This window comes from Scleropages formosus, chromosome 6 (genome assembly GCF_900964775.1).
Source record: "Scleropages formosus chromosome 6, fSclFor1.1, whole genome shotgun sequence".
Lineage (NCBI taxonomy): Eukaryota > Metazoa > Chordata > Actinopteri > Osteoglossiformes > Osteoglossidae > Scleropages > Scleropages formosus.
The window spans coordinates 2,745,310-2,768,216 of record NC_041811.1 but is presented as its reverse complement, the minus strand read 5'-3'; the positions used below and the strand labels follow the sequence as shown (position 1 = coordinate 2,768,216).

The following is a 22,907-nucleotide window of genomic DNA, read 5'->3' as shown; positions in this document are numbered from 1 at the left end:
TGTGTCCCCTCCCCCTCCAGCCTTATGCCCTGTGTTGCTGGGTAGGCTCCAGTTCCCCATGACCCTGTATGGGACAAGCGGTTCTGAAAATGTGTGTGTGGTTAATAAAGTGGGCAGGGCTCCCTCCCTTAAGTGAACAAGCCATCTGATCTGATCAAACTAACCATCTCATCAAGTGTTTGCTACAGAGCACACTGCCATTTTCTGAGCTGCAGTTTCTTATCCATATTTAATATCTTTCGTCATCCCTTTCTCTGTTCAGGAATGTGTAAACTATTCGAAATAAATCCACAAAAAAATGAATCTCTAGATTTTACACCCAAGACAAGGAACACGTGTACCCATCATCACTCACAGTCACAGTATTAGTATTTACTATGTTTTACTAGGAATCAAGGCCAGTGGTGAGATAAAAGTTTTGTTGGAATTTGGGTATGTTTACAAGGCTGTCAGACTAATCTACAAAGCTGTACCACAAAATTTTCCTTTCTGAAGATAGCTTACTTTAATATTTTACACTTTATTTGCTGATCCAGATTTAATTCACTGCAGACACTGCACGAATTTGTGACATTAACAATGACTGGACTTGACTTGTTTTTGTGTTTACTCACTTGCCAAGAGCATAAATTCCTCCACAAGACTTATACTACACCAGAAGAAAATGAAGTACTCACTTAGGAAATGACACGTGTGGAAGAATAGCAAGAGCTCTTGCACCCACTAAAGTAAAATATTTTATTAGCACAAGAGTGATTCAGCCAAAGCACTACACAAACTACTGTCAGCAAGAGGAAGTCACAAAGTGCTTTGAGGTACCGCCCACGAAGAGGACAGATATTTATGTCCAGAGAGGCCCATGTCCACCTCATGGCTGGGGCTCATGCACAAATTAGGTTTAAGACAAAAGAAAAAACTTAATAAAATATAAGAACTAGAAAATACAGTGTCAGCCCAGAAAAAGAAAAATAGAGGAATGATTTAGGGCTGGATAGGAAGTCAATCCCTGGTTTGCCTTGACACTGCTGCCCACAAAGATAAACTAGGTGCAAGACTAATTATGTACAAGTAAGCAAGGATCCTTCAAAGAAAATGTTTTGCTAAGCTGACCAGGCTTTCACCCATGATGAACTTTCCAGAGCTTTCAGCACAAGCCTTTCTACTTGCTGTATTTGTTTCTGTAATCAGTACAGTTAAACACATAGCATTGCGTGCCTCTCGACTGCAGCATTTTTCCAGTATGATGGCCTGGTGGAGCCTTCCAACATAAAGCCATGGCCTGTCTATGTATATCTGTTAAGGAGTTGGTTTGATCAAAATGTCCTTTTGGAGGGCCAGTCGATGACCTTACAAGGAGATCTTATGAATTATAGTGAATTTGTGTCATATTTCAGGTTTCCTGTTACAAAGAAAGGCCTGGTAATGACAGTTATCCCAAATGGCAGTGTGACTCTACTTAAAGAGCTCACTTACTTTGCTGTTGTCTCAATAGCAAATCCAGTTGATACTCCATGTGGAAGGATCTGTTATTCACTGTCTTTCAGAAATAATAACAGAGCTGTATGAGGTTGTCACCTTACCTTATGTCACTGCTTACTGGAGTACCTTTGTTAACAATGTCCCATGGGAGAAAGTTTGGCTGTTGACTGACAAATATTTCTTAACAAACAAGGTTAAGGAAATCTCTTCTAAGACTGACACTAATTCTATGCTGTAAAGCATTTTCTCAGGAGATTCAAGGATAGGATGGATGCAAATTGTTCTTTTAGTACAAAGCACCCAGACACTGTTGGCCATCTGTTTTTTCCACTGTTACACCAAAAACTAGTGGAGAGATGTTTCTAAGTTCATTATTGTTAAACTGTGTAGGGATTTTGTTTTGCTTTCTGAATATGTACTGTTTGTATTCTTGCATTTTGATAGAAGGGCAGAGAAATGTGCAAATATCATCAATTTATTAATCATCATAACCAAATATCATATATAAAGGTCCACATTTACTTACAAAAACCTATCTTTTCTTTTTTTCTTAAAGAATTTAAACAGTACATGAAGACTATTGAGGAGTGTAACAATAGCAAGGCCATTAAGTAAATTACTGTAAATGTTTTGTGTTTTGGGGGGCACGGTGGTGCAGTGGTACAGTGGGTTGGACTGGGTCCTCCTCTCTGGTGGGTCTGGGGTTTGAGTCTTGCTTGGGGTGCCTTGTGGTGGACTGGTGTCCTGTCCTGGGTGTGTCCCTTACGCCCTGAGTTGTTGGGTAGGCTCTGGTTCCCTGTGACCCTGTTTGGGACAAGTGGTTCAGATTGTGTGTGTGTGTGTTTTGATGTAATACTCTTGTTTTTAATTATTTACATATATATTTTTGCTTACATTTCCCTGGCTAGGTTTGCTTGTTCTGCAGACTTTTCTTTAGTATGTAGTGTGGGGATGGTCATATATATTCTAAAACCAATTAAATCCAAGCTAAGAAAAAAAAAAAAAAAAGTTTAATGCCTTACTGGCCTTTTATTAGTACAGGTTGTAGTGGTTTTTATGTACTGTTCAGATTCCTTCAGGAAATCAGAAAACAGAGTTTTTGTTAGGAAATTTTGATCTATATGTATGATATTGGCTAAGACAATTATTACGTTGAAAATATATGCCTGTCACTCAATGTTTCTGTCATAATGTAAGAATTGAGGGGGTGCGGTGGCGCAGTGGGTTGGACCGGGTCTGGTGGGTCTGGGGTTCGAGTCCCGCTTGGGGTGCCTTGTGGTGGACTGGTGTCCCGTCCTGGGTGCATCCCCTCTCCCTCCGGCCCTATGCCCTGAGTTGCCGGGTAGGCTCCGGTTCCCTGTGACCCCGTATGGGACAAGTGGTTCAGAAAATGTGTGTGTGTGTGTGTGTGTGTGAGAGAGAATCGAAACAGCACATGCTCACAAAACAGAAGCAAAAGCCTTACATAATTTTTAAGCATGATCTTTGATACATAGTGGGGTGGCACAGCAAGTAGCGCTGCTTCTCACAGCACCTGGGTCATGTGAGAGGGTGTGGGTTTGATCCCTGCTCAGTCCATGTGGAGTTTGCATGTTGTCCCCATGTCTGTGTGGGTTTCCTCCTGCAGTTCGAAGACATGCTGTTCAGGTTCACCCCTAGTGTGAATGACTGAGAGAGTGAATTCAACTGATGTATGGATGAGTTACCCATTGTAAGTAGTGTATCTAGCAGTGTAAGTCACCTTGCTGAATAAGGCGTGTGGACTGATAACACTACATAGAGTTTGCTGTAAGTCGCTTTGGAGAAAAGCATCTGGTAAATAAATGAATGTAAAATATTGCCATACATGTTTATTGACACGACAGTGGCAGAAAAGTTGGGGTACTGTGTCTGGCTCGAACAGACACAAAGTACAATTTACAGTGATGCTTCCGTTGAATGTAGTGAGAAAACTCTTTGTGAGGTAAATTTTCTAAGTAAATTTCATCAGTAATCTTAGATGAGACTTCCTGAACTTTATTTGTTAGAAGGTGTTTGCACAACAGCATTTCCTGTAAGAGGCAGAACTACAGGAAACCAGACTAACTAAACGAAGGTACTGATAACTTGTGTGATGTCCAGCTGATACAGAACACTGATGCATGAGTTGCGTTTGACCTGCCAAAACGTTCCAATGTATCTCGCCTCCTCATCCCTCTGCATTGGCTTCCTGTAGCTGCCTGAATCAAATTCAAGAGTCTGGTTATTGCCTACAAAAGCATAAATGGAACTGCTCTTAGCTATCTACAGGACTTGATCATCTGCTACACCCCAACCAGACCACTACGCTCCTCCACATCTGCCCGCTTGGTGGTCCCACACATGAGAGGTCCAAAAGCAAAAGCACAATGGTTCTCAGTTCTGGCTCTGATGTGGTGGAACAACCTCCCCCTCTCACTCAGAACTGCTTAATCCCTCTCTACATTCAAGAATGGTCTCAAAACGCATCTTTTGGACTCACTTCTCCCCTGATCTCTCGAATTCATGATGAACATGTAAATATTTATTTGATAGTTTTGTGATTAAAAACTGGTGAATTATGGATAAACCTTTATGCAGCTACTTGTGTGACGTACATTGGCTCATATGGTGGAAAGTAACAAACTAACTGTACTTTAGAATCATGTGTCTGCACCTAAGTTTCTTCTTCTGTTGATGTAATGCACTTATTGTATTTTTTACTTTACAGAAAAGTATCTACTAAATGAAGAAATGTAAATGTAAGTAGGGCTCACTTTTATGCCTTAGAATTTTAAATAAATTTTCACCCTAAAATGCATATTCATACATAAGCAGTAGTTGGGTGACCATGAGCATGGAGCAGGCCGCAGCCCAGGGTGACACCACCGCTCCCATCAGCTTTTTTCCATGGCCTTGGTGGCTCCGCTGTCTCCTGCCCTTTTATAAAACGACCCTCATTTTTATTCAGATCCAACCAAACCAGAAACTTCGTCACTCATTTTCGCCAAAATTGGGCAGTCCACGGTAGTTTAAAGCCCTGGACTTGTGATTAAAAAGCTACAGTCTAAAATGCCAAATTGGGAAGATTATTTTTCAAGAAATAAAGCAAGAATACAATGAAAACTTACATTTTTAACTTGAATAAATGTTTAATGTGCAATATTAAGGCAGCTTTGGCAGCTGCTCAAGAAATGAACATTGTGTTGTAATAATGTTCATTGATAGATGGGTGTGGTGGCGCAGTGGGTTGGCCCACAATCCTGTTCTCTGGTGGGTCGGGGGTTCGAGTCCCACTTGGGGTGCCTTGTGACAGACTGGTGTCCCGTCCTGGGTGTGTCCCCTCCCCCTCTGGCCTTATGCCCTCTGTTGCTGGGTAGGCTCCAGTTCCCCGCAACCGCGTATGGGACAAGCAGTTTTGAAAATATGTGTGTGTGTAATGTTCATTGTGTGTTTTATACTGGTCGGACCCTGGATCATTTAGGTTGCATGACTTGTTTTGTAATTATTTACTTTTGCTTTTATTTTGGGGTGCAGTGGCGCAGCGAGTTTGGTCGGGTCCTGCTCTCTGGCGGGTCTGGGATTTGAGACCTGCTTGGGGTGCGTTGTGACGGACTGGTGTCCCGTCCTTGTTGTGTCCCCTCCCCCTCCAGCCTTACGTCCTGTGTCGCCGGGTTAGGCTCCGGCTCGCTGCAACACTTCTTGGGACAAATGGTTTCAGACTGTGTGTGTGTGTGTGTGTGTGTGTTTTTTCTTTTTTTAGCTTCTGTGTCCAGTATCATTTCGAATGAAAATGTATTCATCAGAATTAAAGTCAAAGTTTATCTGAAAAGATCCTCTCTTTTCGCTGCAGTTGTACAGGTCTGGAAGGTATTATTACCTACTCGCTGTCGGGAAGCGGTGACTTTCCCAGATTCCACTGCCACCCGAGTGCCAGCTAACCAGTTCTCATCTGCTGCTGGGCGGATGTACGGGTTGCCAAGGCGCCGTGTGTAATCCAAATGTCAAAGACCAATGAAACGCTTCCGTATTTAATCAGGGATCTGAAGTAATCATTTCTTGTGCCTCTGAAATCCTCGAAAGGGAGTCGCTGGCCTAGATTGCCCTGGTAAGCTCCTTTAATACCCCATTGCAGTGATTGCAGGAGGGCTCTGTGCAATGCATGCTGGGAGCAGCTGTGGGCACACATCTGCATCAGGAGCTGCTGCGAAGCAACAGGATGAGCTGTGGCACAGAGGGACAGCAATGCCTGCGGACTAGCGAGACCGACTCCCCTGCTGCCGCATACCCAGGTATGTCCATCAGCGCTGATGGTCGACAGTGCCGCTGTAGAAACAAGGGTCCAGCATGCAGGGCATCCGCAGTTCCAGGGGCCTCATGCAGTGCTACAGGTATGGCAGTCATCAGCCTTTACCTGTGCGACTGCACTGCGGCTGGTGTTTGGTTTCATTAGCATTCAGATAGGTGCTCTGGTTTCCTCCCACAGCCTTGTGTTTCAGGTGATTTCATGACTTTAACTTGCCTTTAGCGTGTGTAAGTGTGTATGTGAGTGAGATTGCTGTGTGATGGACTGGTGTCCTGTCCAGGGTGTAATGTGCCTCACAGATATCTGTTTCCAGGTTAGGTTCCGGACCACTGTGACCCTGTAGTAGAGAAATGGCTATGGATGATAGGATGAATGGATGTATGGGTGGAAACATTTTGCGGACACACAGGGAATGTGAACCTCCTGGTATCTGTGTGTGTTAATGACACACGGGGCAAGAGACTCCTGCAGCTCTGACTGTCATCCCTGCTGTAAATGTGGGGTGTTCTCCCCTCGTAAGAGATGATCTCCCCGACTCCTCTTCTTCATGAATGTACAATAGGGAGACACCAAAAACACTACTGACGGCCACTGCAGTGTAGGATATAAACTCACTTCATAGCAGCTGGAGATATTGCTTAAGGACTGATTGGGTCCAATGAGTTGTGCCATTGCAGGAGGCACAGATGCACTGATCTCAGTGTAGATTTACGACATTAGAGGGGGCGGAGCCAGTGAGCTGGGGCCAGTGTGATTGACAGGTGGCTTTTGTATATCAGCCTTTCTCTCTCACCCACCAGAGGAGTGTAAGGACCTGCAGGACCACCCTTATGGGCTCACCAAAGCAGTGATTCAACAGCACCACCTGCAGGAGCCAGTGGTCAGTGACAGAGAACCCAGTCCATACTCAGGTAAGGGGCCAAGATGTATTTATCGTTTTTCAAGATTGATTTTTAATATGTAATATTGTCATGGTTTTAGAGTAGAGTACCTGCTATAAGCGGGGAGTGCGGTGTCGCAGTGGGTTTGACCGGGGCCTGCTCTCTGGTGGGTCTAGGGTTTGAGTCCTGCTTCGGGTGCCTTGTAATGGACTGGCATCCCAGCCTGGGTGTGTCCCCTCCCCCTTCATCCTTGCGCCCTGTGTTGCTGGGTTAGGCTCCAGTTCGCCGCGACCCTGCTCAGGACAAGCGGCTTCAGATAATGTGTGTGTGTGTGTGTGTGTGTGTGTGTGTGTGTGTGTATCTGCTATAATTTTCAATATTAACTGTATTAATTCATGGGAAGTCCCTTGGTCTAGGGTACTACAGCAGGAGGTGAAAACCAGGGTCCTTCAACCACAATGTGGTGGTTGTAACCAGTGCAAAACCTGCTGCCTTGAATTTTGTGTGTCTCCTGGTGAGAGAGAACACCTGACGTGTGTGTTGAATCCCACTCCCCTCCCCTAGGGTCTCCACCCTCCTCCTGGGCCCACCGCACGCCACCCTGCATGCCGAGGCTCGTCATGTCTTCGGCTCTCGCCAAGCTGCCTCCCGAGATCACCGTCACACCCCCAACACCCACCCTCATGTGCCCCCAGGGCACTGTCGCCAAGGAGACCAGGCTGAAGCTCAAGGTGGGCTGTTGCGGCGCTACCATTTTTACATTTATTCATTTAGCAGATGCTGCTCTTCCAAGGTGACTCACAGTATTAGATGTACAAGAGTTCAGAACCTACAGTCAATCACTCACCTATACACCAGAGCAACACACACACACACAGGGGCAATTCAGAGCCACCAGATCACCTGAAATGCATGTTTTTGGAGTGTGGGAGGAAACCAGTGCACCTGGAGGAGACCAACATCAACACGGGGAAAACAGACTGAGTGGGGTTCAAACCCATATACTCTCACAATGTCCAGGCACTGCGAGACAAGAAAACCAGTCGTCATTTCAGCGTGTCTGGAAACAATGCAGCTGGTCATGTGACCAATACTGTTTATTTTTATTGCCCTCACGAAGGTCTCTTCATTCAGAGCAGAACTCTTCTTGCACCCTGACCCCAGCAGTGTGGACAGCTGGGCATCGCTGGGCTGTTTCACCGCTTCCTGCTAAGCAGACCTCATCCCAGCTGACTCGGGTGTCTCGTTTGCTCTTTGTTACGATGAACCCTGGTTCTTTGGAGTTGAGATGAAGTTAGCACATAACTCACACACACACACACACACAGAAACTAGACCCACCTTCACACACTCATTGTACGCATCCGCTAACTGAATAAAAGGACACGTCATTGGAAGCTACACACACACCTTACGTTGCTCAAAGTATTGTATAAAAGGCTGGGGTGGTGACCCCAATGACTGAGGGCTACAGAGCTTCCTGTGCGCTGCCATGTTCCCCCCTGCCCCGCCTGATCTGTGGCTAGAAGTGTGTATTTATTTGCTTCCTGTGTGATCGGTCCACTTACTCTCCGTCTCCGCTACTTCCTTTTCCCTCAGCGGGTTGTTTAATGGCGGATGAAAGGGTTCATTCACTTGTTATTCATAGGGAAGCATGATTTCGAACGTTGCTCAACTTCAAACATTTTCGGCAGGTCCGAAATCCGTAGAATTTTACTGACGCTTTGTCGGCGCATAGGAATTTGATGTGGAAAAGTGGTCAAAGCAACGCAGCTCATCATAAGCTTTATTTTATATGTATAGGCCTATGTGTTGATGTCTGCAAGTCTAGACGCACTTGAGACTGTGATAATTAATGATTGTACACGACTATACGTGCACCACCTTTATACTGTACGTGAATCGCTACTCAATGATTTGCTTGGACATGCACATGTAGATTATGCAGTGAAAGGCGTTACGCCTACTTTGTAACACTCTGCATACCATGTTGTGGTATTTTGCGTAGCTTAAGACGATTTGTGTAAGTTCACATATAAGCAGCTTGTTTAGAGTTTTTAAGGTGAAATACTGATCTAAATTAATGCTTATATTCTTACTAATGTTTAATTTGAGCATAAATCAAAGTTTCTTGAATTGCTGAGAAGGGAAATTACTACAATCAACCTCAACAGTCACTTGTCCTGAGTGGGGGTGCGGCAAGCTGGAGCCTTACCTGGCAGCACAGGGCACAAGGCCGAAGGGAGAGGGGACACACCCTGGATGGGACGCCAGTCTGCCACAAGGCAGCCCAAGCAGGGCTCAAACCCCAGACCCACCGCACAGTGGGCACCGGTCAAACCCACTGCACCATCACACCCTAGAAAATTACTTCTGAGTATAAAATTCAAATCAAATACAATTATTTTTCTATTGATATTTGCATTTAATAATGCATGCAGATTAGTAAAAATGACACTGCATAGATTTTTATCAGCTCAATCACATCCTTCATTATTCATTCATTCAGTGAATACACGAGTGAAAACACACACTAGGGTACAAGAGAAGGTGCTCCCCAGACTGCTCTTCCACAGCAAAGCTGCGGTGCCTCTGTAAATGCTCTCCTCTACTAAGCGTGATAGAAAGGTTGACTTTGCTCTTTCACTGTCACCGCAGGGTATGGCCCCTCCCTTGCGGCTCACTGGAGGAGAGAGCCTGGATGGGGGCGGTCAACCTGGCCAGGAGCCACTCCAACAGAGTGATGCGGCACACGGGTGTGAGGAGGACCAGGAGACCCAGATGGATATCTGATTGGGCAAAACCGAGTTGACCTCATTGCCATGGAAATGGTCAACATCAACACAGAGCATCACACCAGGCAGATTTTGGTGCTGAAATGAAGCATCAGCAGGACTGGACCACTCCAGATCAAACTTTTTTTTTGAAGAGGGCAGACTAATAAATTGGGTCTCCGCCAGTTTATACCATAAATTATTTTTTATTATGTATACACAGTTCACCTCAATATATTTCTAACTAACAAAAATGTATTACTGCAATGTTACCACAATGCAATGTTGTAAATGTACAGAAATACTGGTACTGAAAGCACACCTTTGAGTGCAAAATATTTACTCGAGTGTCTTGGTGTCCCACACACAGGGGCCCAAAATAAAAAGGTGGTGCCTCAGAGCTGCTGAATCCCTTTTGCATTTAAGAAGGGTGCCAAACACATCTATTTTAGAGGCAATTCTCTCCTGATCTTGTGACAGCTATGTAAACAACTCTATGATGATCAATTTATTTTCTCTTTGAATATCACTTCTATAGGCAGCTACTTGAGGGATGTGAACCAGCAACATGGTGGTATCAGATGGACAAGCTGTGTTTAAAGCTCTTCATCTGTTATTGACGCATGTTTGTTTGCGCTGAGTAGTATGTTAGAGAAAAGTGTGTTCAATCAATAAACGTAAATGTACATCAGAACTTAAAAACACATTTAAATAAGTGTTTAACTGTACTGCAGTTCTGTGCTTCTTCTGGTCAAACGAGAAAATGTTTTCAGTACATACCTTCTTTATTACCTACTTAAGAGATATTAAGAATTAAACATCTCTGCTTAAGACATTCTTAGCAGAAGCACACTTCCTTAAATGCTGTTTTACTGAAATATTAACGCAAGAAAAAACAGCTGATAGGGAACACACAATAAGCAGGATGACTGTACAGTAGTGTCCATGAGCCACATTAGTGTGAACAGAACCGCAGTATTAGTGACCCCCTCCCTAGGGACCGCTGTGTTCCTGGACTGAGATGTACACTTCAAGCCAGTCTGCTTCGGAGCAGACTAACACATTTAGTGCACTCATGTGAAGGACGGACACTAATAGTCCCTGTCGAGAACACCGCACTGCCCGTCCACGTGTGTGAGTGAAATGGGATAAACATCTATAGTCTGATCAATACCACAGGTGACTCTGTGGGATAGCTCATAGCGTAGTGGTTAGAGCTGCTGCCTTTGGACCTGAAGGTCATAGGTTTGAATGTCACCTTTGGTTGTAGTACCCTTCAGTAAGGTACTTACCCTAAAATCGTTCCAGTAAAAAAAACAGATTACCTTGCTGTATGAATGGGTAAATAATTGTAGGTACAGTCACATTGTAAGTTGCTTTAGAGAAAAGCGTCAGCTAAATGGGCTGGTGTGGAGGAATGGCCTTGTCCCCACAGTCACATTTATACAACTTCATAATGAACAGCTATGCTCTCATTTGGCACAGCTGTTTTTTTTCAAACCTTTCACAGTACCTTGCGTCAAGTGAAAGAACCAGCGAGACGAGACAGCACAGTCCTCCTTGTTGTACATTTTATTGGCTTGCACTGTACAAGGTGAGTTCACTAAAAGAGCCTGTGTTAAAACCAGTTGACAATGAACATGTGTAAATTATTGAGTGAAAGAAAAAGGCACAATTCCTCTCGTCTTGAGTAGTAACAAACAGTAACAAACCGACAAGTTGCACACTGCCTACAGACGAAAACAAAGCACTAATACGGTTAATGCCGCTCAGAGAGGAGTACAGGGCAGGGGCAGTTTGGATGCCTTAAATTAATAGAACGGGTAGAAACGGGCAAAGGGTGCGGGATGGGCGGGGAATGGCCTGAGACAGGCGGCTGCAGGAGGAACTCTGTCAAATCTGCCCAAAAGCACAAAAAAACAAAGGAAACCAAAGATGTCAGGAAGCAGCACCTGGAACACAACCGAGGTCAGGGGGTCATGAGTCAGCCACAGGTAGCTGCTCCCTTTTTCCCTTTCGTGACTCGTTTTAGGTCAATGTGTCCAAGCTCCAAAAGCTGAGGACTAAACGGACAGAAGTTCATCGCAGAACACAGTTGAATTGTTGTATTATTATCACCACCATTATGACTATTATTCAGGCAAATGCGTAAGCGGGCTTGGAGAAACTCCGCTGGGGCATTTCAACAGCTTTGCCAGGATGGAAAACTGATTTACTATGGTAATTAAACCGATTGTGACAGCATCTGAACAGTTCAGTAACAGTGAAAATGCTGAGCCTTTGCATAAATTCAGTGAGGTGTTTGCCCCCTGGTGACCCCATTATTTCTCCTCAAACCCAGTCCCTTTCAGAGGCCACCGAGCGCCTGGGGCTCACTCTCAGCTGCTTCCACTTTTATGGCAAAAAAGGAGATCACGCACCATCTTTCCTACAAAAAAAAAAAAAAAAAAAAAAGAAAAAACCTAAAGAGGCTGATTCGCTTTTGAGGAAAGGTAAGGAGTATGAGACACACCCCCAAGCTCCTGTGCTCTAGGGCTACAACCGATACCCAGCACTCTCTGTCCCACAGGCTGCAACTCCAGGCCTGATGTAGGGCACGTAGATCATGACCTGACCTGATTTTTGTCTATTTAGCAAGCAAAAAAAAAAAAAAGGAAAAGGAAAAAAAAAAAGGTATGGTCTAGGTGTGCCAGTGCACACCTTGCCTCGGCACAGTAGCAGACAGACAGCACCGCCATCCAATCGGAGGAGGGGAAACCAAAGCAGCCGGAACTCCTGCTGCCAGACAAGCAGTTAAGGGCCATCAGAGCGTGGAGCTGCCAGCAACCAGAAGCAGGCTTCAGCGACTGGTGCGGGTCTAGTTTATGGAAGCTCGCTGGAGCGATGTGGCCAGTAGGGCGCATTGCCGATGGCGAGAGGTCAGGCAGGAGGGTGGTGCGGAGGCAGACAGTCGAAGCATTTTCACTCGCTCTCATCCGGGTTCTGGGGGTCCAGAATTTTGACGTGGGTGAAGGGGAAAAGGCCCCTGCGCCCATTGACCTCGCCCTCCCACTGGCCGCTGATGTTCATTCGCGTCACTTTGACGATGTCCCCCACCTGGAGACAAAAACAGCAGGTGGGACCTTCAGCCACAAGAAAGGCACTGGAACACACGCAGATAAACACACTTAGGGAGAAGTGACTCAGAAAAAACAAAATCAGAAGACAGTAGAAGAGTGTCAGATCAGTCTAAATTCAACCTAAACACAGCATCCATCTATTCACTGTATTATATATTTCATTCATTCATCTTGCTATACTTTTGCTGTAACAAAACCCACTACTGTATATACTTGCCATCACATGAAGAACCTCAACCAATCACAACCATTGACTAACATAACTAATCTCACTGCTAAAATAGAATATTCAAAACTATCACAAAGTCATTTTTAATTATTCAGCTGAAACTCCAAAGCAACTGTACCTTGATCAAATGTTCTAGAACAGAGAGTGGAATTCAAACCCAGGTCGTGAAACTGCAAAGTGATAACTAACCACCATGCCACCTACTGGTTCAGATCTTCACGGACTTCAGTGGTTACTCTCTGACTAACGCAATAATATTCTGGCCATGACTAAACACTCCTCTGAATGTACTGTGGTAGAATGTGGTATTTTGCACATTCATTCATGTTTGCATTAAGGTACAAAGAGTGCTGTGTGTCACCCCCTGGGTCTTGCACAACAGATCACAGAAACAGAATTTAAAACATGATGCTGTACAGTGAAAGCTGCACAGCTATACCATGACTTGAATCCTCTGAGTGGCTCACAGCGTAACTGCTCAGAGGTAAAAGCTGTGACCACGATAGTGTGGCTAGTTCCTTTTAGAGAATGAACTCTGGGCCACTCCCACCACAGAGCCCTATCTCCACTGCATGCATGTGTGTCTGTGCATGCGTGATCACAGCACACCACATCATTTGCATGGCTCCAAGGCAATCACAGAGATCGCAGATGATGTGCTCTTCACTCACAATTGTGGCCAGCGCTGGGGAAATAACCACAGCTGGGCTGTGCACTGCAGTACAGCGCACAGACATGCTGTCTTATGCTGAAAGGACCTGGGTTTGAATCCCACCTCCTGCTGCAGTATTTTGACCAAGATATTTACCCTGTACTGACGCAGTAAAACTTTCCCTGCTGTATAAATGGGTAAATCAGAGCAAGCAGCTCAGTGTACAGATCTCACAGTTTGATCCTTTCTACAACAATTTCTTATAAATTAATAACCTACATCTTGCAGCTCCACAGGTCACCTACAGGGGGCTGCACCTTGTAGTGCTGAAGAATGGGATACGGCCATAAAGCACCCCCCTATTTCCTGCCCACTGTCCCCTGAGCACAAAGCAACAATTCACCAGCAGCTTCCTCCATGCAGCATGTGTCCACATTCCCACCCAGGCCTGGAAGTGAGTGGCAAATCCACTGGTAAACAGCAGCGGAGCGCCTTGGGTCAGAACAAGACAAAACACGCATGTGCCGCCGGAAACAGATTTGGAAAGTCACCACTAGCTTAGTAGGTCTGATTAAGGGTTATGACTCAAGGAGGGCTGGCGGGGAAAGGCGGGGCTCTATCCAGCTCACTCCGACTGCAGCTCACAAGCCCCTCTGGAACCCTCCGGTTCAGCAGCTTCCAAAACGGTCACACACACCTTTAACATCACAGGGGGATGCGCCTGTTCCACACCAACAGGGACAGAGCTAAGTTCAGACAACCCTGAAACTCCCCAAGAAAACCCAGGCAGACGCACAGTTCTTTTACAGCTGTAACCCGTGCCACTTAGTTGAATATTTGAAAACTCTAGTCTCCTGGCTGGAGAACAGAACCTCTTCTGCTCTCTCCACCCTGCTCACACTCTGCTGTGATCTGACACCTTGCAATTATATTTCTTCATGAGTACCCATTAGTGTGAATTGCCTATTCATGTTATGAATATCCCCCAATTATGAAATTTTCAAGATACAAACACTTCCCTCTTACTGGCAATTGCAAATTTCTGTCTGCTTCTGAGTGACAGTGTTTCTGCATGTAGACATTACTTGGCAGTAAAGTGCATTTGGAGCAGAAACAGGATTGTGAGACCACCTTCATTTAACTTCCTTACAGAGTATTAACAACTGATCGCTGGTATTCCAGAGTTCAAGTGATCAATAAGAAGATGAATGCTGCTTTGTTTATGAATGCTCCAGTGTTTATGGGATCAGTGTGTCTAAATCACCAAAGAGGAGTTTGTGGAGACAAGGTATTTTTAATCATTCCAAAATTAATAACGTTAATAAAATGTATTTTACATGTATAACAAGAGAATTCCATAGAACTTAAGCAGCGAGTGAATCACGGAATGTCAGTATTACTCTTATCGACTGTAATACAGTGGTACTAGTGACATGAGTTATATAGACCTATAACTGTGTTGCTATGCTGAAGAGCCAGTGTAAAGTGTATACAATACAGTATGCAGTCAGTATCTGAAGAATGACACCACGCAATGCTGATACAGTGTCATCCAGTTGTATACATTGCTGTTAATACAACCAAATTTCCAACGACCAACAGCAAACACCGTGGTGCAAAGAGGCCCCTACCTCAAGCGCCAGGGCTGTTTTGTCGTACGCACACGGCACCCTCTTCTGGATGGCCTTGGCCATGATGGGGCCGTTCTGTGTGGAAGGCAGGGGGCCGGGGCCGGTTGGCAGGGGCGACGGCGTCTGGGGCTGGGCATAGGCATGTGCTGGCTCAGGGACACCATAGCTGTGAGAGTTGCGGCTGCCGTGGAGCGCCTGTGGGTGGCCAGGGATGCCGGAGCGCAGAAGCTTCTCCACGTAGGGTACAGGGATCATGCCCACACGGCCTTCCTTGTTGCGGGCGCTCCACCACTGCTCCTCTGGCTTGTCCAGGATCACAAGCACTTCGCCCTTCTTGAAGGGCAGGTCCTCGGCATCGCTGCCTGTGAAGTCGTATAGCGTGCGCACATACTCCACATTGTCCTCGGAGCCGGCAGGCACAGGGACGGGGCCCGTCCCTGTGGTGGGGTACCTGGGCAACAGGGAAACAACATAACGGGGGCAGAGGCAAAAGAGTCAGCACCGTTCCCAATAGTGTGAGGCCCTGGTAGAAAATTCCAGAAAGCCTTACATAAAATGGGCGAAACACCACACCCATCAGCGCGCACTTTTCAGGTGTTACACAACACTCCACCTAGTAGAGGCGCTCTGTGTTACGACAAAGCAGTGGGCTGCCTGTACATGCCATACTGTTTTACCATAGGACGATGTGCGAAAGCACTCAAAGAATGTTAAGGGAGCTAACCGGCTAAGCGTTGTGTCTTTGTCCAAACCATGCAAAAATATTATTCCTTCATATGAGGACGCTTTCCTCCAAGGTGACTTAGTGTCAAGTTTGCACACAGCTACTTACAGTAATTTACTCATTTATACAGCTGGGTCATTTTTACTGTATCAGTTAAGGGTAAGTATCTTCACCAATGGTACTATAACAGTGGGACTCAAACCTATTCTAACTGCAAGGTGATGGCACTAACAATTATGCCATCTGCTGTTTACACTTATTCATTTAGCTGATGCTTTTCTCCAAAGTGACTTACAGTGTAAAGGTTACAATTATTTACCCATTTATACAGCTGGGTCACCTTTTTTTTCCCCCCACTGGAGCGATTTCAGGGTAAGTACCTGCTGATGGATACTACAGCCAGAGGTGACATTCGAACCTACGACCTTGGGTCCAAAGGCAACAGCTCTACCACTACACTACCAACTGTCCCATACCTGTTCCTTTCAATATGTAATTTCAACCTTACTAAAAGGAGCTCTGAGTTTGAGATTGCATGACAAATATTCATACTGCACTTCATATCTGTGAAGTTGACCCACTCACAGACAAATTAGCATACTTCCATATTCAGATGAAAACACAGGTTATTAGAACACCACCTGGGAACTCTCAGGATTCCATAAAACGCAGTATTTTGGACAATGATGGCAGATTTACTGATTCAGTAACGTACTAAAGTGGACACAGAGAGCAGTTAAGGAAACCCCAATCTGTCTCACACATAAACAAACAATGACAACGGCCCAGTGCAGCATCTTTTGACCAATTTCCCTAACAAACCCCAATAATGGCCATATTCATACTGGTGTGTCCAGTCGCAGGTGCTCACCTGGAAGCTGGCTCTATGAGCGTGGTCGTGTCCAGGTAGTGAATCTTGTAGAACTCGAGCAGCGCAGGCAGGTTGTCGAACTCCTGGTCACCGATCTTGAAGCGCTTGCTCGGCAGTGAGTTGATGATGTAGTGGGACACCTTGGAGTTCTCTGACACCGACAGCACGTAGTCCCCAGGGCACGTGGACGAGTCGCGCACCAGGAACGTGCCATGTCTCTGTCCCTGGAGCCGGGTCTGCGCCTCTTGCCGCGACACAGGTCCGAAGTACCAGCTGGACCGGTCGGAGGAGTCGAACCGTGCGGTCGACATGGCTGAAGTCTGGAGTCTGAAGGAGGTGGGTCTTGACTTGTAAAACTGACTGACCTCTAATCTTTAATCTGAGGTCTTCAGCCAAACGATCTCTGATCTTCAACCAGCGCTGGTCTATAATAATGATCGAGACCTTCGGCTTCCTCCAGGCACGACGAGTCTTTGAACAAGCGATTATCTTCGCCCTACGGCTAAACACACGGCTGATCGTGTAGCGCGAGAACCGCTAGCTAGCGCTCGGACCGAGCGAACCGAGCGGGGGGAACCAAGAGCGGAACGCCGGTTTGACCGCGCATACTAGCGTGTCGCGTGAGGCCGAGCGCGTGTCACAAGCGGGACGCGACTAGCGCGAGCCCACTGCCGCGCGGCATAGTTTTTTTTGTTACTGTTTTATTTTTTTAAACAAGCACGACACTCGAGAGCCAGTCTACCAGTCAGTCCTCGACGATGCCTGGCCCTGGACCACCGAGTGCCGTCACAATGAGTGTGTCGACACAGGCAAATCGATGCGCTTCCTCTTTGCCGCCTCTCCCAGAAGCGCGTCTCCGGCGGTTCCAAGCCAGAGGAGAGCTCTAGATCCGGGTGTCCTTCTCCATGTCTCCAGCCCCTTAACTCTGTCCGTCAGCCCGTCTGTCGCTCCGTGTGCGGGTAGGGTATGCGTGTCGGAGTATGTGTGCGGCCTCCGAGATTCGGGCCGAAAATGGCGGCCTGCCTTCCTTCTTCCCTTCCCCCGTCTGCTTCTCACACGGACTCACACGCCAACGCGCTCAGTGCGCCTTTCACAGCGCCACGGCGTCGCCCACCCGGACACGTTGCACTGGAGAGTGGCAGGCACCCTGCAACAGCGCGCTCCTGTCGAGCTCCTTCGCCCTGTTGATGTGGGGCTCTCCACTCCCGGACGCGGAAAGATGGCGGATGGAGGGCGGGTCCGCGCGCGCGCGCGCTCCCCACGTCTGTTCCCCCTCCCTCTTTCCTCTTTCCTCTTTCCTCTTTCCTTCCTTCCTCCCGCACGAGGCCGCACGAGGCCGCCCGAAACTGCACGAGACCCTGTGGAGGCGGGACCGACAGCCGCGAGCTCTCGGCTCCCCTGTCTCGCGCACAAGCACGCGCGCAGAAAACAGCCGTATGAATGTGAATTGTGATGAAATATAAACGCCATTGCATTTTTGTGTTCAAAACAATGGCGGTTTTATTCACACTTCGGTTAAGGTCACTTTCGTATAAAAATAAAGAGGAGCACTGTAAAAGGAAATAATTAGTCATCGTGGTGTTGTGTATTTTGCTCAATTTATTTAGTAACTTATCAACCTGGTGTCTAAACATTGGTTTTTAATGCGTCTTACTAGTGATTGGTTAATATTTTTACTGTGGTTACTAACTAAATTTTTTTACTGAACAGCAGAACAGAATGGGGTCATGGCAACATGGACACAGAATCAATACACTGGAAAAATACAACGAAACATACAAGATACAAGAACATAATATAACTCAGAGGCACAGGGTCACAATAGGTAATGATAAATTTGGTCATAATATATACTATAGCCCTGAGAAATTCCAAAACCTGACCTAATCTTGCAGAATTCATTCAAATTATCACATGGATAAAGTTTTAACTAGTATTTCTTTTGGCTTTTGTGTCTACTACAGGTTTGTTTAGGTACTTTATGGTGTGGACTGAGAGGGACAAGTGGGCGTTTATATTAAAGGTCTTTTGAGTAACTGAATTTTGCTCCAGCAAATCTTGCATCCTGTGATATTCCAAGAATAAATGTATTCAAGTCCCTGAAGTGGCCTTCCACTTAAAACACAGCTGAGGTGTCCCTGAAAATACCCTATAAAACTGTCCTGGAGTAAAGTAATTCTGTGGATGAATCTGGAGTACACAGGAGAGTCCTGTATTAAAAGAAAGTCAACTTAACCAGCCCAGTCCTTTTTCAGTTTTCAATGTCACTGTATGACTGAACAAACTACTTTCCCTACATATAAGAAAATTTAATTCTTCCTACTATTTCTTGCATTAGCAATGCAAATGTTAAATTTACCAGAAAAGTAGTAATGTTACTGTACAACCCCAGTAATTCAGCTTTTCATACTTAAAGGTAAAAAAAAAAACTGGAAAAGTTGATTAATGGTGAAAAGAGAGAAAAGCAGCAAGACCTTTAAATCCTTGAAATCTGTATATGAGTGTTATATAAACCTACCAGTGAAGCAATAAGTGACACCAGGCAGTCAAACTGGAAAATATTCCATTCATGTGAATGTCTGAGTGGAGTAGAATATACAAAACCACAGTAAATGTTGGAAGGTATTCCATGGGGGGTGTGCTTGAGTCAGCTGTGTTAACACTGTATGGATAAGGAAAAAGCCATCTCTACTGAAGAAGAATGACAATCCATTCTGCAGAAACTGTTTCAGAGGAATGAAGTGTCTCAGGTAAAACATGATTTTCCAACTGCTGGAAAATTTCCCTTTTCCAGTTGGTCTACTTCTGCTTGGTACACCACACCTTTTTTCTTCTTAAAATAAATATAGGGGGAGAAAATGATTTTGGGTTTCTTGAACAGGTCCAGGATTTAAGTGGCCACATGACTGCCATGTGTCTTTAACACAAATATCTGGCTTTGCCATACACTTCACCCTATTTTGGTTTCATTCTCCCTCTCTTTCCAGAGTTACCCCATGTCTTTCCTTGAAGACCCCCTGTAACGGCCCCCCAAGGCCCCCCGGCACAGAATGGTCATTGGCCTGTAGACATGTTATGAAAAGCTAATTACACGATTCTCAAAGTGGGACACATCCACTGTAGACCCAGAAGATACACTGCAGCAAGAGGCCTCCGGAAGCAAAGGCAAAGAGCCAACAAAGACACAGCGCCAGGGCTTCTTGTGTCCAGGCTTTGTGTCCATGTTGGCCAACTCTGTCTGCGACAAGAATAAAAATGAGGGAGAAAAAGAAGAGGAGGTGAAGATGAAGCCCCTCCTGTGACTATCACTGTAAAGAAAGAGCAATCTGTGAGACCACAGTTTGAAGAAGGGCTCCGGTCAGCTGCCTGGCAGTGCTTACCTTGGTGGAGCTGCCTATTTCAGTCCTGGGAGATTTCCACTGCTGAGGAACGACATTAAGTTAAATCACATTAAAACATACTACCATACACACACGTACTGTATCACCACCCAACAAGGAACAGCCTGGTAACTTCAGCATAATACGAAAATGACCTAATCTTAGAAAGAAATTTTGGTAAGAATGACTACATAAAATCACTTTAAGTCCAAAAATTACATATCTAAAAAGCAAAGCGAGACCCATCAATTCATTTTGTCCACTCTAGAAGCCATATGTTTTTATGTCACTCTGAAACTGTACATGCCAAAACACTGATTCTGAATACACCCTTTAGAGGATATTTTCTGCTTTTAAATGCCAAATGTTAGATGTTGGGGCTTCAACACCTTCCTAAAAATCTTAGAAATATATTAAAAAACATTTTTTGTTGGGTCTAAGAAGATTATTGCAAGATAAATTGTAAATCAGTGCAATATTAATAATTCAAAGGGCTTAATGCTAATATATTGAAACAAGCTCTGTCCCTGAGTTTGGGCAGTTGGTGGTATAGTGATTAGAATCCTGGGTTTGAATACCTTTCCTGCTGTAGTATCTTTGTACAATGTACTTATCCTGATTATTTAATTCAACTGTAAGTGCAGTATAGACATGAAATAGTATGTTGGTAAACTTCACTGCAAAACTACTGCACACCAAAGACATAACTAGTAAGATAAGGATGTTCAATAAGACTGTGTTTGAATTTTTATTTATCTAGTTTGTGAATGCCTATACAAATTTGTGCAACTTTTGGATTTCAAGAGAAGACAGAGTTTCCAAGGCAGCATGCTGCGTCACTGTGCTTTGTGACTGGAATGAAAATCTGGCAGTTTTATGTGTCCTGCATTCATGGACTCAGTGCTGCACTCCAATGTCTCCATCAAGCGGCGCCACAGACACCAGAACCCTGTGTCTGATTAAATACAGGTCTCCTCCATCACAGCTGGCATAGGAACCATGAACCTGGCACTGCTTCTTTCTGGTGAAATCATTCAAAGATTTTTTCAAGCCTTTAATGCAACAGGAGGATACACACAGTGTTTGAAGTATCTGATAAAAGCTAAGGCAAATTTTTTTTTTTTTCCTGGGGCAATTTAGGGTAAGTTCCTTGCTCAATTGTATTACAGCTGTGATTCAAATCTGCAACCTTTGGGTCCAAAGACAGCGTCTCTAATCCTATAAAGTACCAGCCACCCCTGTTTATTCTGCTAAAACTTGAATATCTTCACACAGAATTGTTGTAGATAGTAGTGGCATAAAAGTTTCCACTCATTTATACAGTGATGAAACACACTTTCCTTCTGTCATTCACACACTGTGGGTGACCTTTTTTTAGGAGTCACAAATACACCTGAACAGCATGTCTTGCAAACATGCAAATTGCACACAGACTGAGCATGGATCAAAATCAAATTTTCTCACACCACTCAGGCACTGTGAGACAGAAAAGCTACTCACTGTACTACCGTATCGCCCACAATCTTTGTATTTGTGTAGATGTGTGTTTCTGGTTCTCCTTTACTATGGTTAAACTGTTGTGTTATAATATTATACTTGTGTTTGCATTCTTTAATTTATAAAGAATAATGTTATAAACCCTCCCACATTCACTCCCTGGATCTGGTGCACCCTGCTATGCCACATTTGGTACTGAAACCCCAGAGTAACAATATACAAGGTGGAGAGGCTGAACTGCTTCCTGTAGGGGTTAGCTGGTTGTGAGGAACTGTGGAGCATGTTTGCTGTATGGATGGAAGGCTAGGACCATCTCTAGGCGATGCCAAGTCCAGGATGCAGGACATTTGAAAAATTAAATCGTGGGCCAGGGAATTTGACTGGCCTGACCTGAGAAAGTGCTTCTTACTGTTGATCCAGAGAGTTATAGAAGTGATTGAACTATTTAAGGGCGCTACAAAGTAGAAGGAGAAAGTAAAGAGATAGAAGGCCACACAGCAGCTGAAGCAAAGCAAACCCTACCCCTTCCCACCCTCTGCTGACTGCTGTGAGAAGCCCCTCCCCACCCAGAGGAGGGTGCTCTGAGTACTTAGAATCTAAGGGTTCGGACTCCCTTCTCTCACCCAGGTAGAGACCTTCTTGTAACCAGAGGGGGAGCTACAAGTTGTGCTGGTCCCAGAACTGTAAAATACTCTCCTAGTATGCAGGCACATCTGCAAAATGTAAATGCATATCACTTCTAAAAAAGTTATTTACAATTTTTTGTTCCTTCACTATTAACAGTATTGTATTGTACCCCCATACTGCTACTGGAGACAGGGTTCTGCTAAAGTGCTCTTTAATAAACACATAGGTGTCTTTCAATGGAAGTCAAGATTCCCGCATTTTAGGAATTCGCAAGGGTCAGTGCCACCGGAGCGCAATGGCTGAGCCTCGCCCTGGGTGAATCGCATTTCTGATCATGGTATTCCCCTTGGCAAAGGTGCAAAAAAACAGTACGGGGGGCAGTCTGTTGAACACTCAAGAGTTACCCCAGATCACTCTAAGCCTCCCTTACTCCACACAAAGGATAGGGGGTAACCCCTTGAATCCTCCAGAATTACCCAGTGGCAGAGCATCAGTCACTATACAACCAATCAAAACGGAACACAGGACTATGTACAGGAATGGACACAAACACAAACTATTTACACAAATTTACATCAGCCCCCCTCAGTGCCGTTATAGTATCAATCCACTGCCATCATGGACTGCACATTGAAATCATTCAAAATAACTTAAGTGTTCAGCAAAGAAAATGCAGTTAGGGCTGAAGATGAATACGAATGTGGCAGAAAATGGAAGTTGATAGTATCAGTGGGAAATCT

At 45.1% G+C, this 22,907-nt stretch overlaps 1 protein-coding gene and 1 pseudogene across 1 annotated transcript; both read right to left on the bottom strand.

Annotated features, from left to right (window-relative positions):
• Positions 1–10,981: 10,981 nt before the first annotated feature.
• Positions 10,982–17,897, bottom strand: crkl (v-crk avian sarcoma virus CT10 oncogene homolog-like). The gene is made up of 3 exons (XM_018734526.2): positions 16,664–17,897; positions 15,069–15,519; positions 10,982–12,533 (listed from the first exon to the last, which is right to left on the bottom strand). The coding sequence occupies exons 1-3, from the start codon at positions 16,972–16,974 to the stop codon at positions 12,399–12,401; spliced, it is 897 nt and encodes a 298-aa protein (XP_018590042.1). The 5' UTR covers positions 16,975–17,897; the 3' UTR covers positions 10,982–12,398.
• Positions 17,898–22,407: 4,510 nt separating this feature from the next.
• LOC114910774 (uncharacterized) lies at positions 22,408–22,515 on the bottom strand (annotated as a pseudogene).
• Positions 22,516–22,907: the final 392 nt, after the last annotated feature.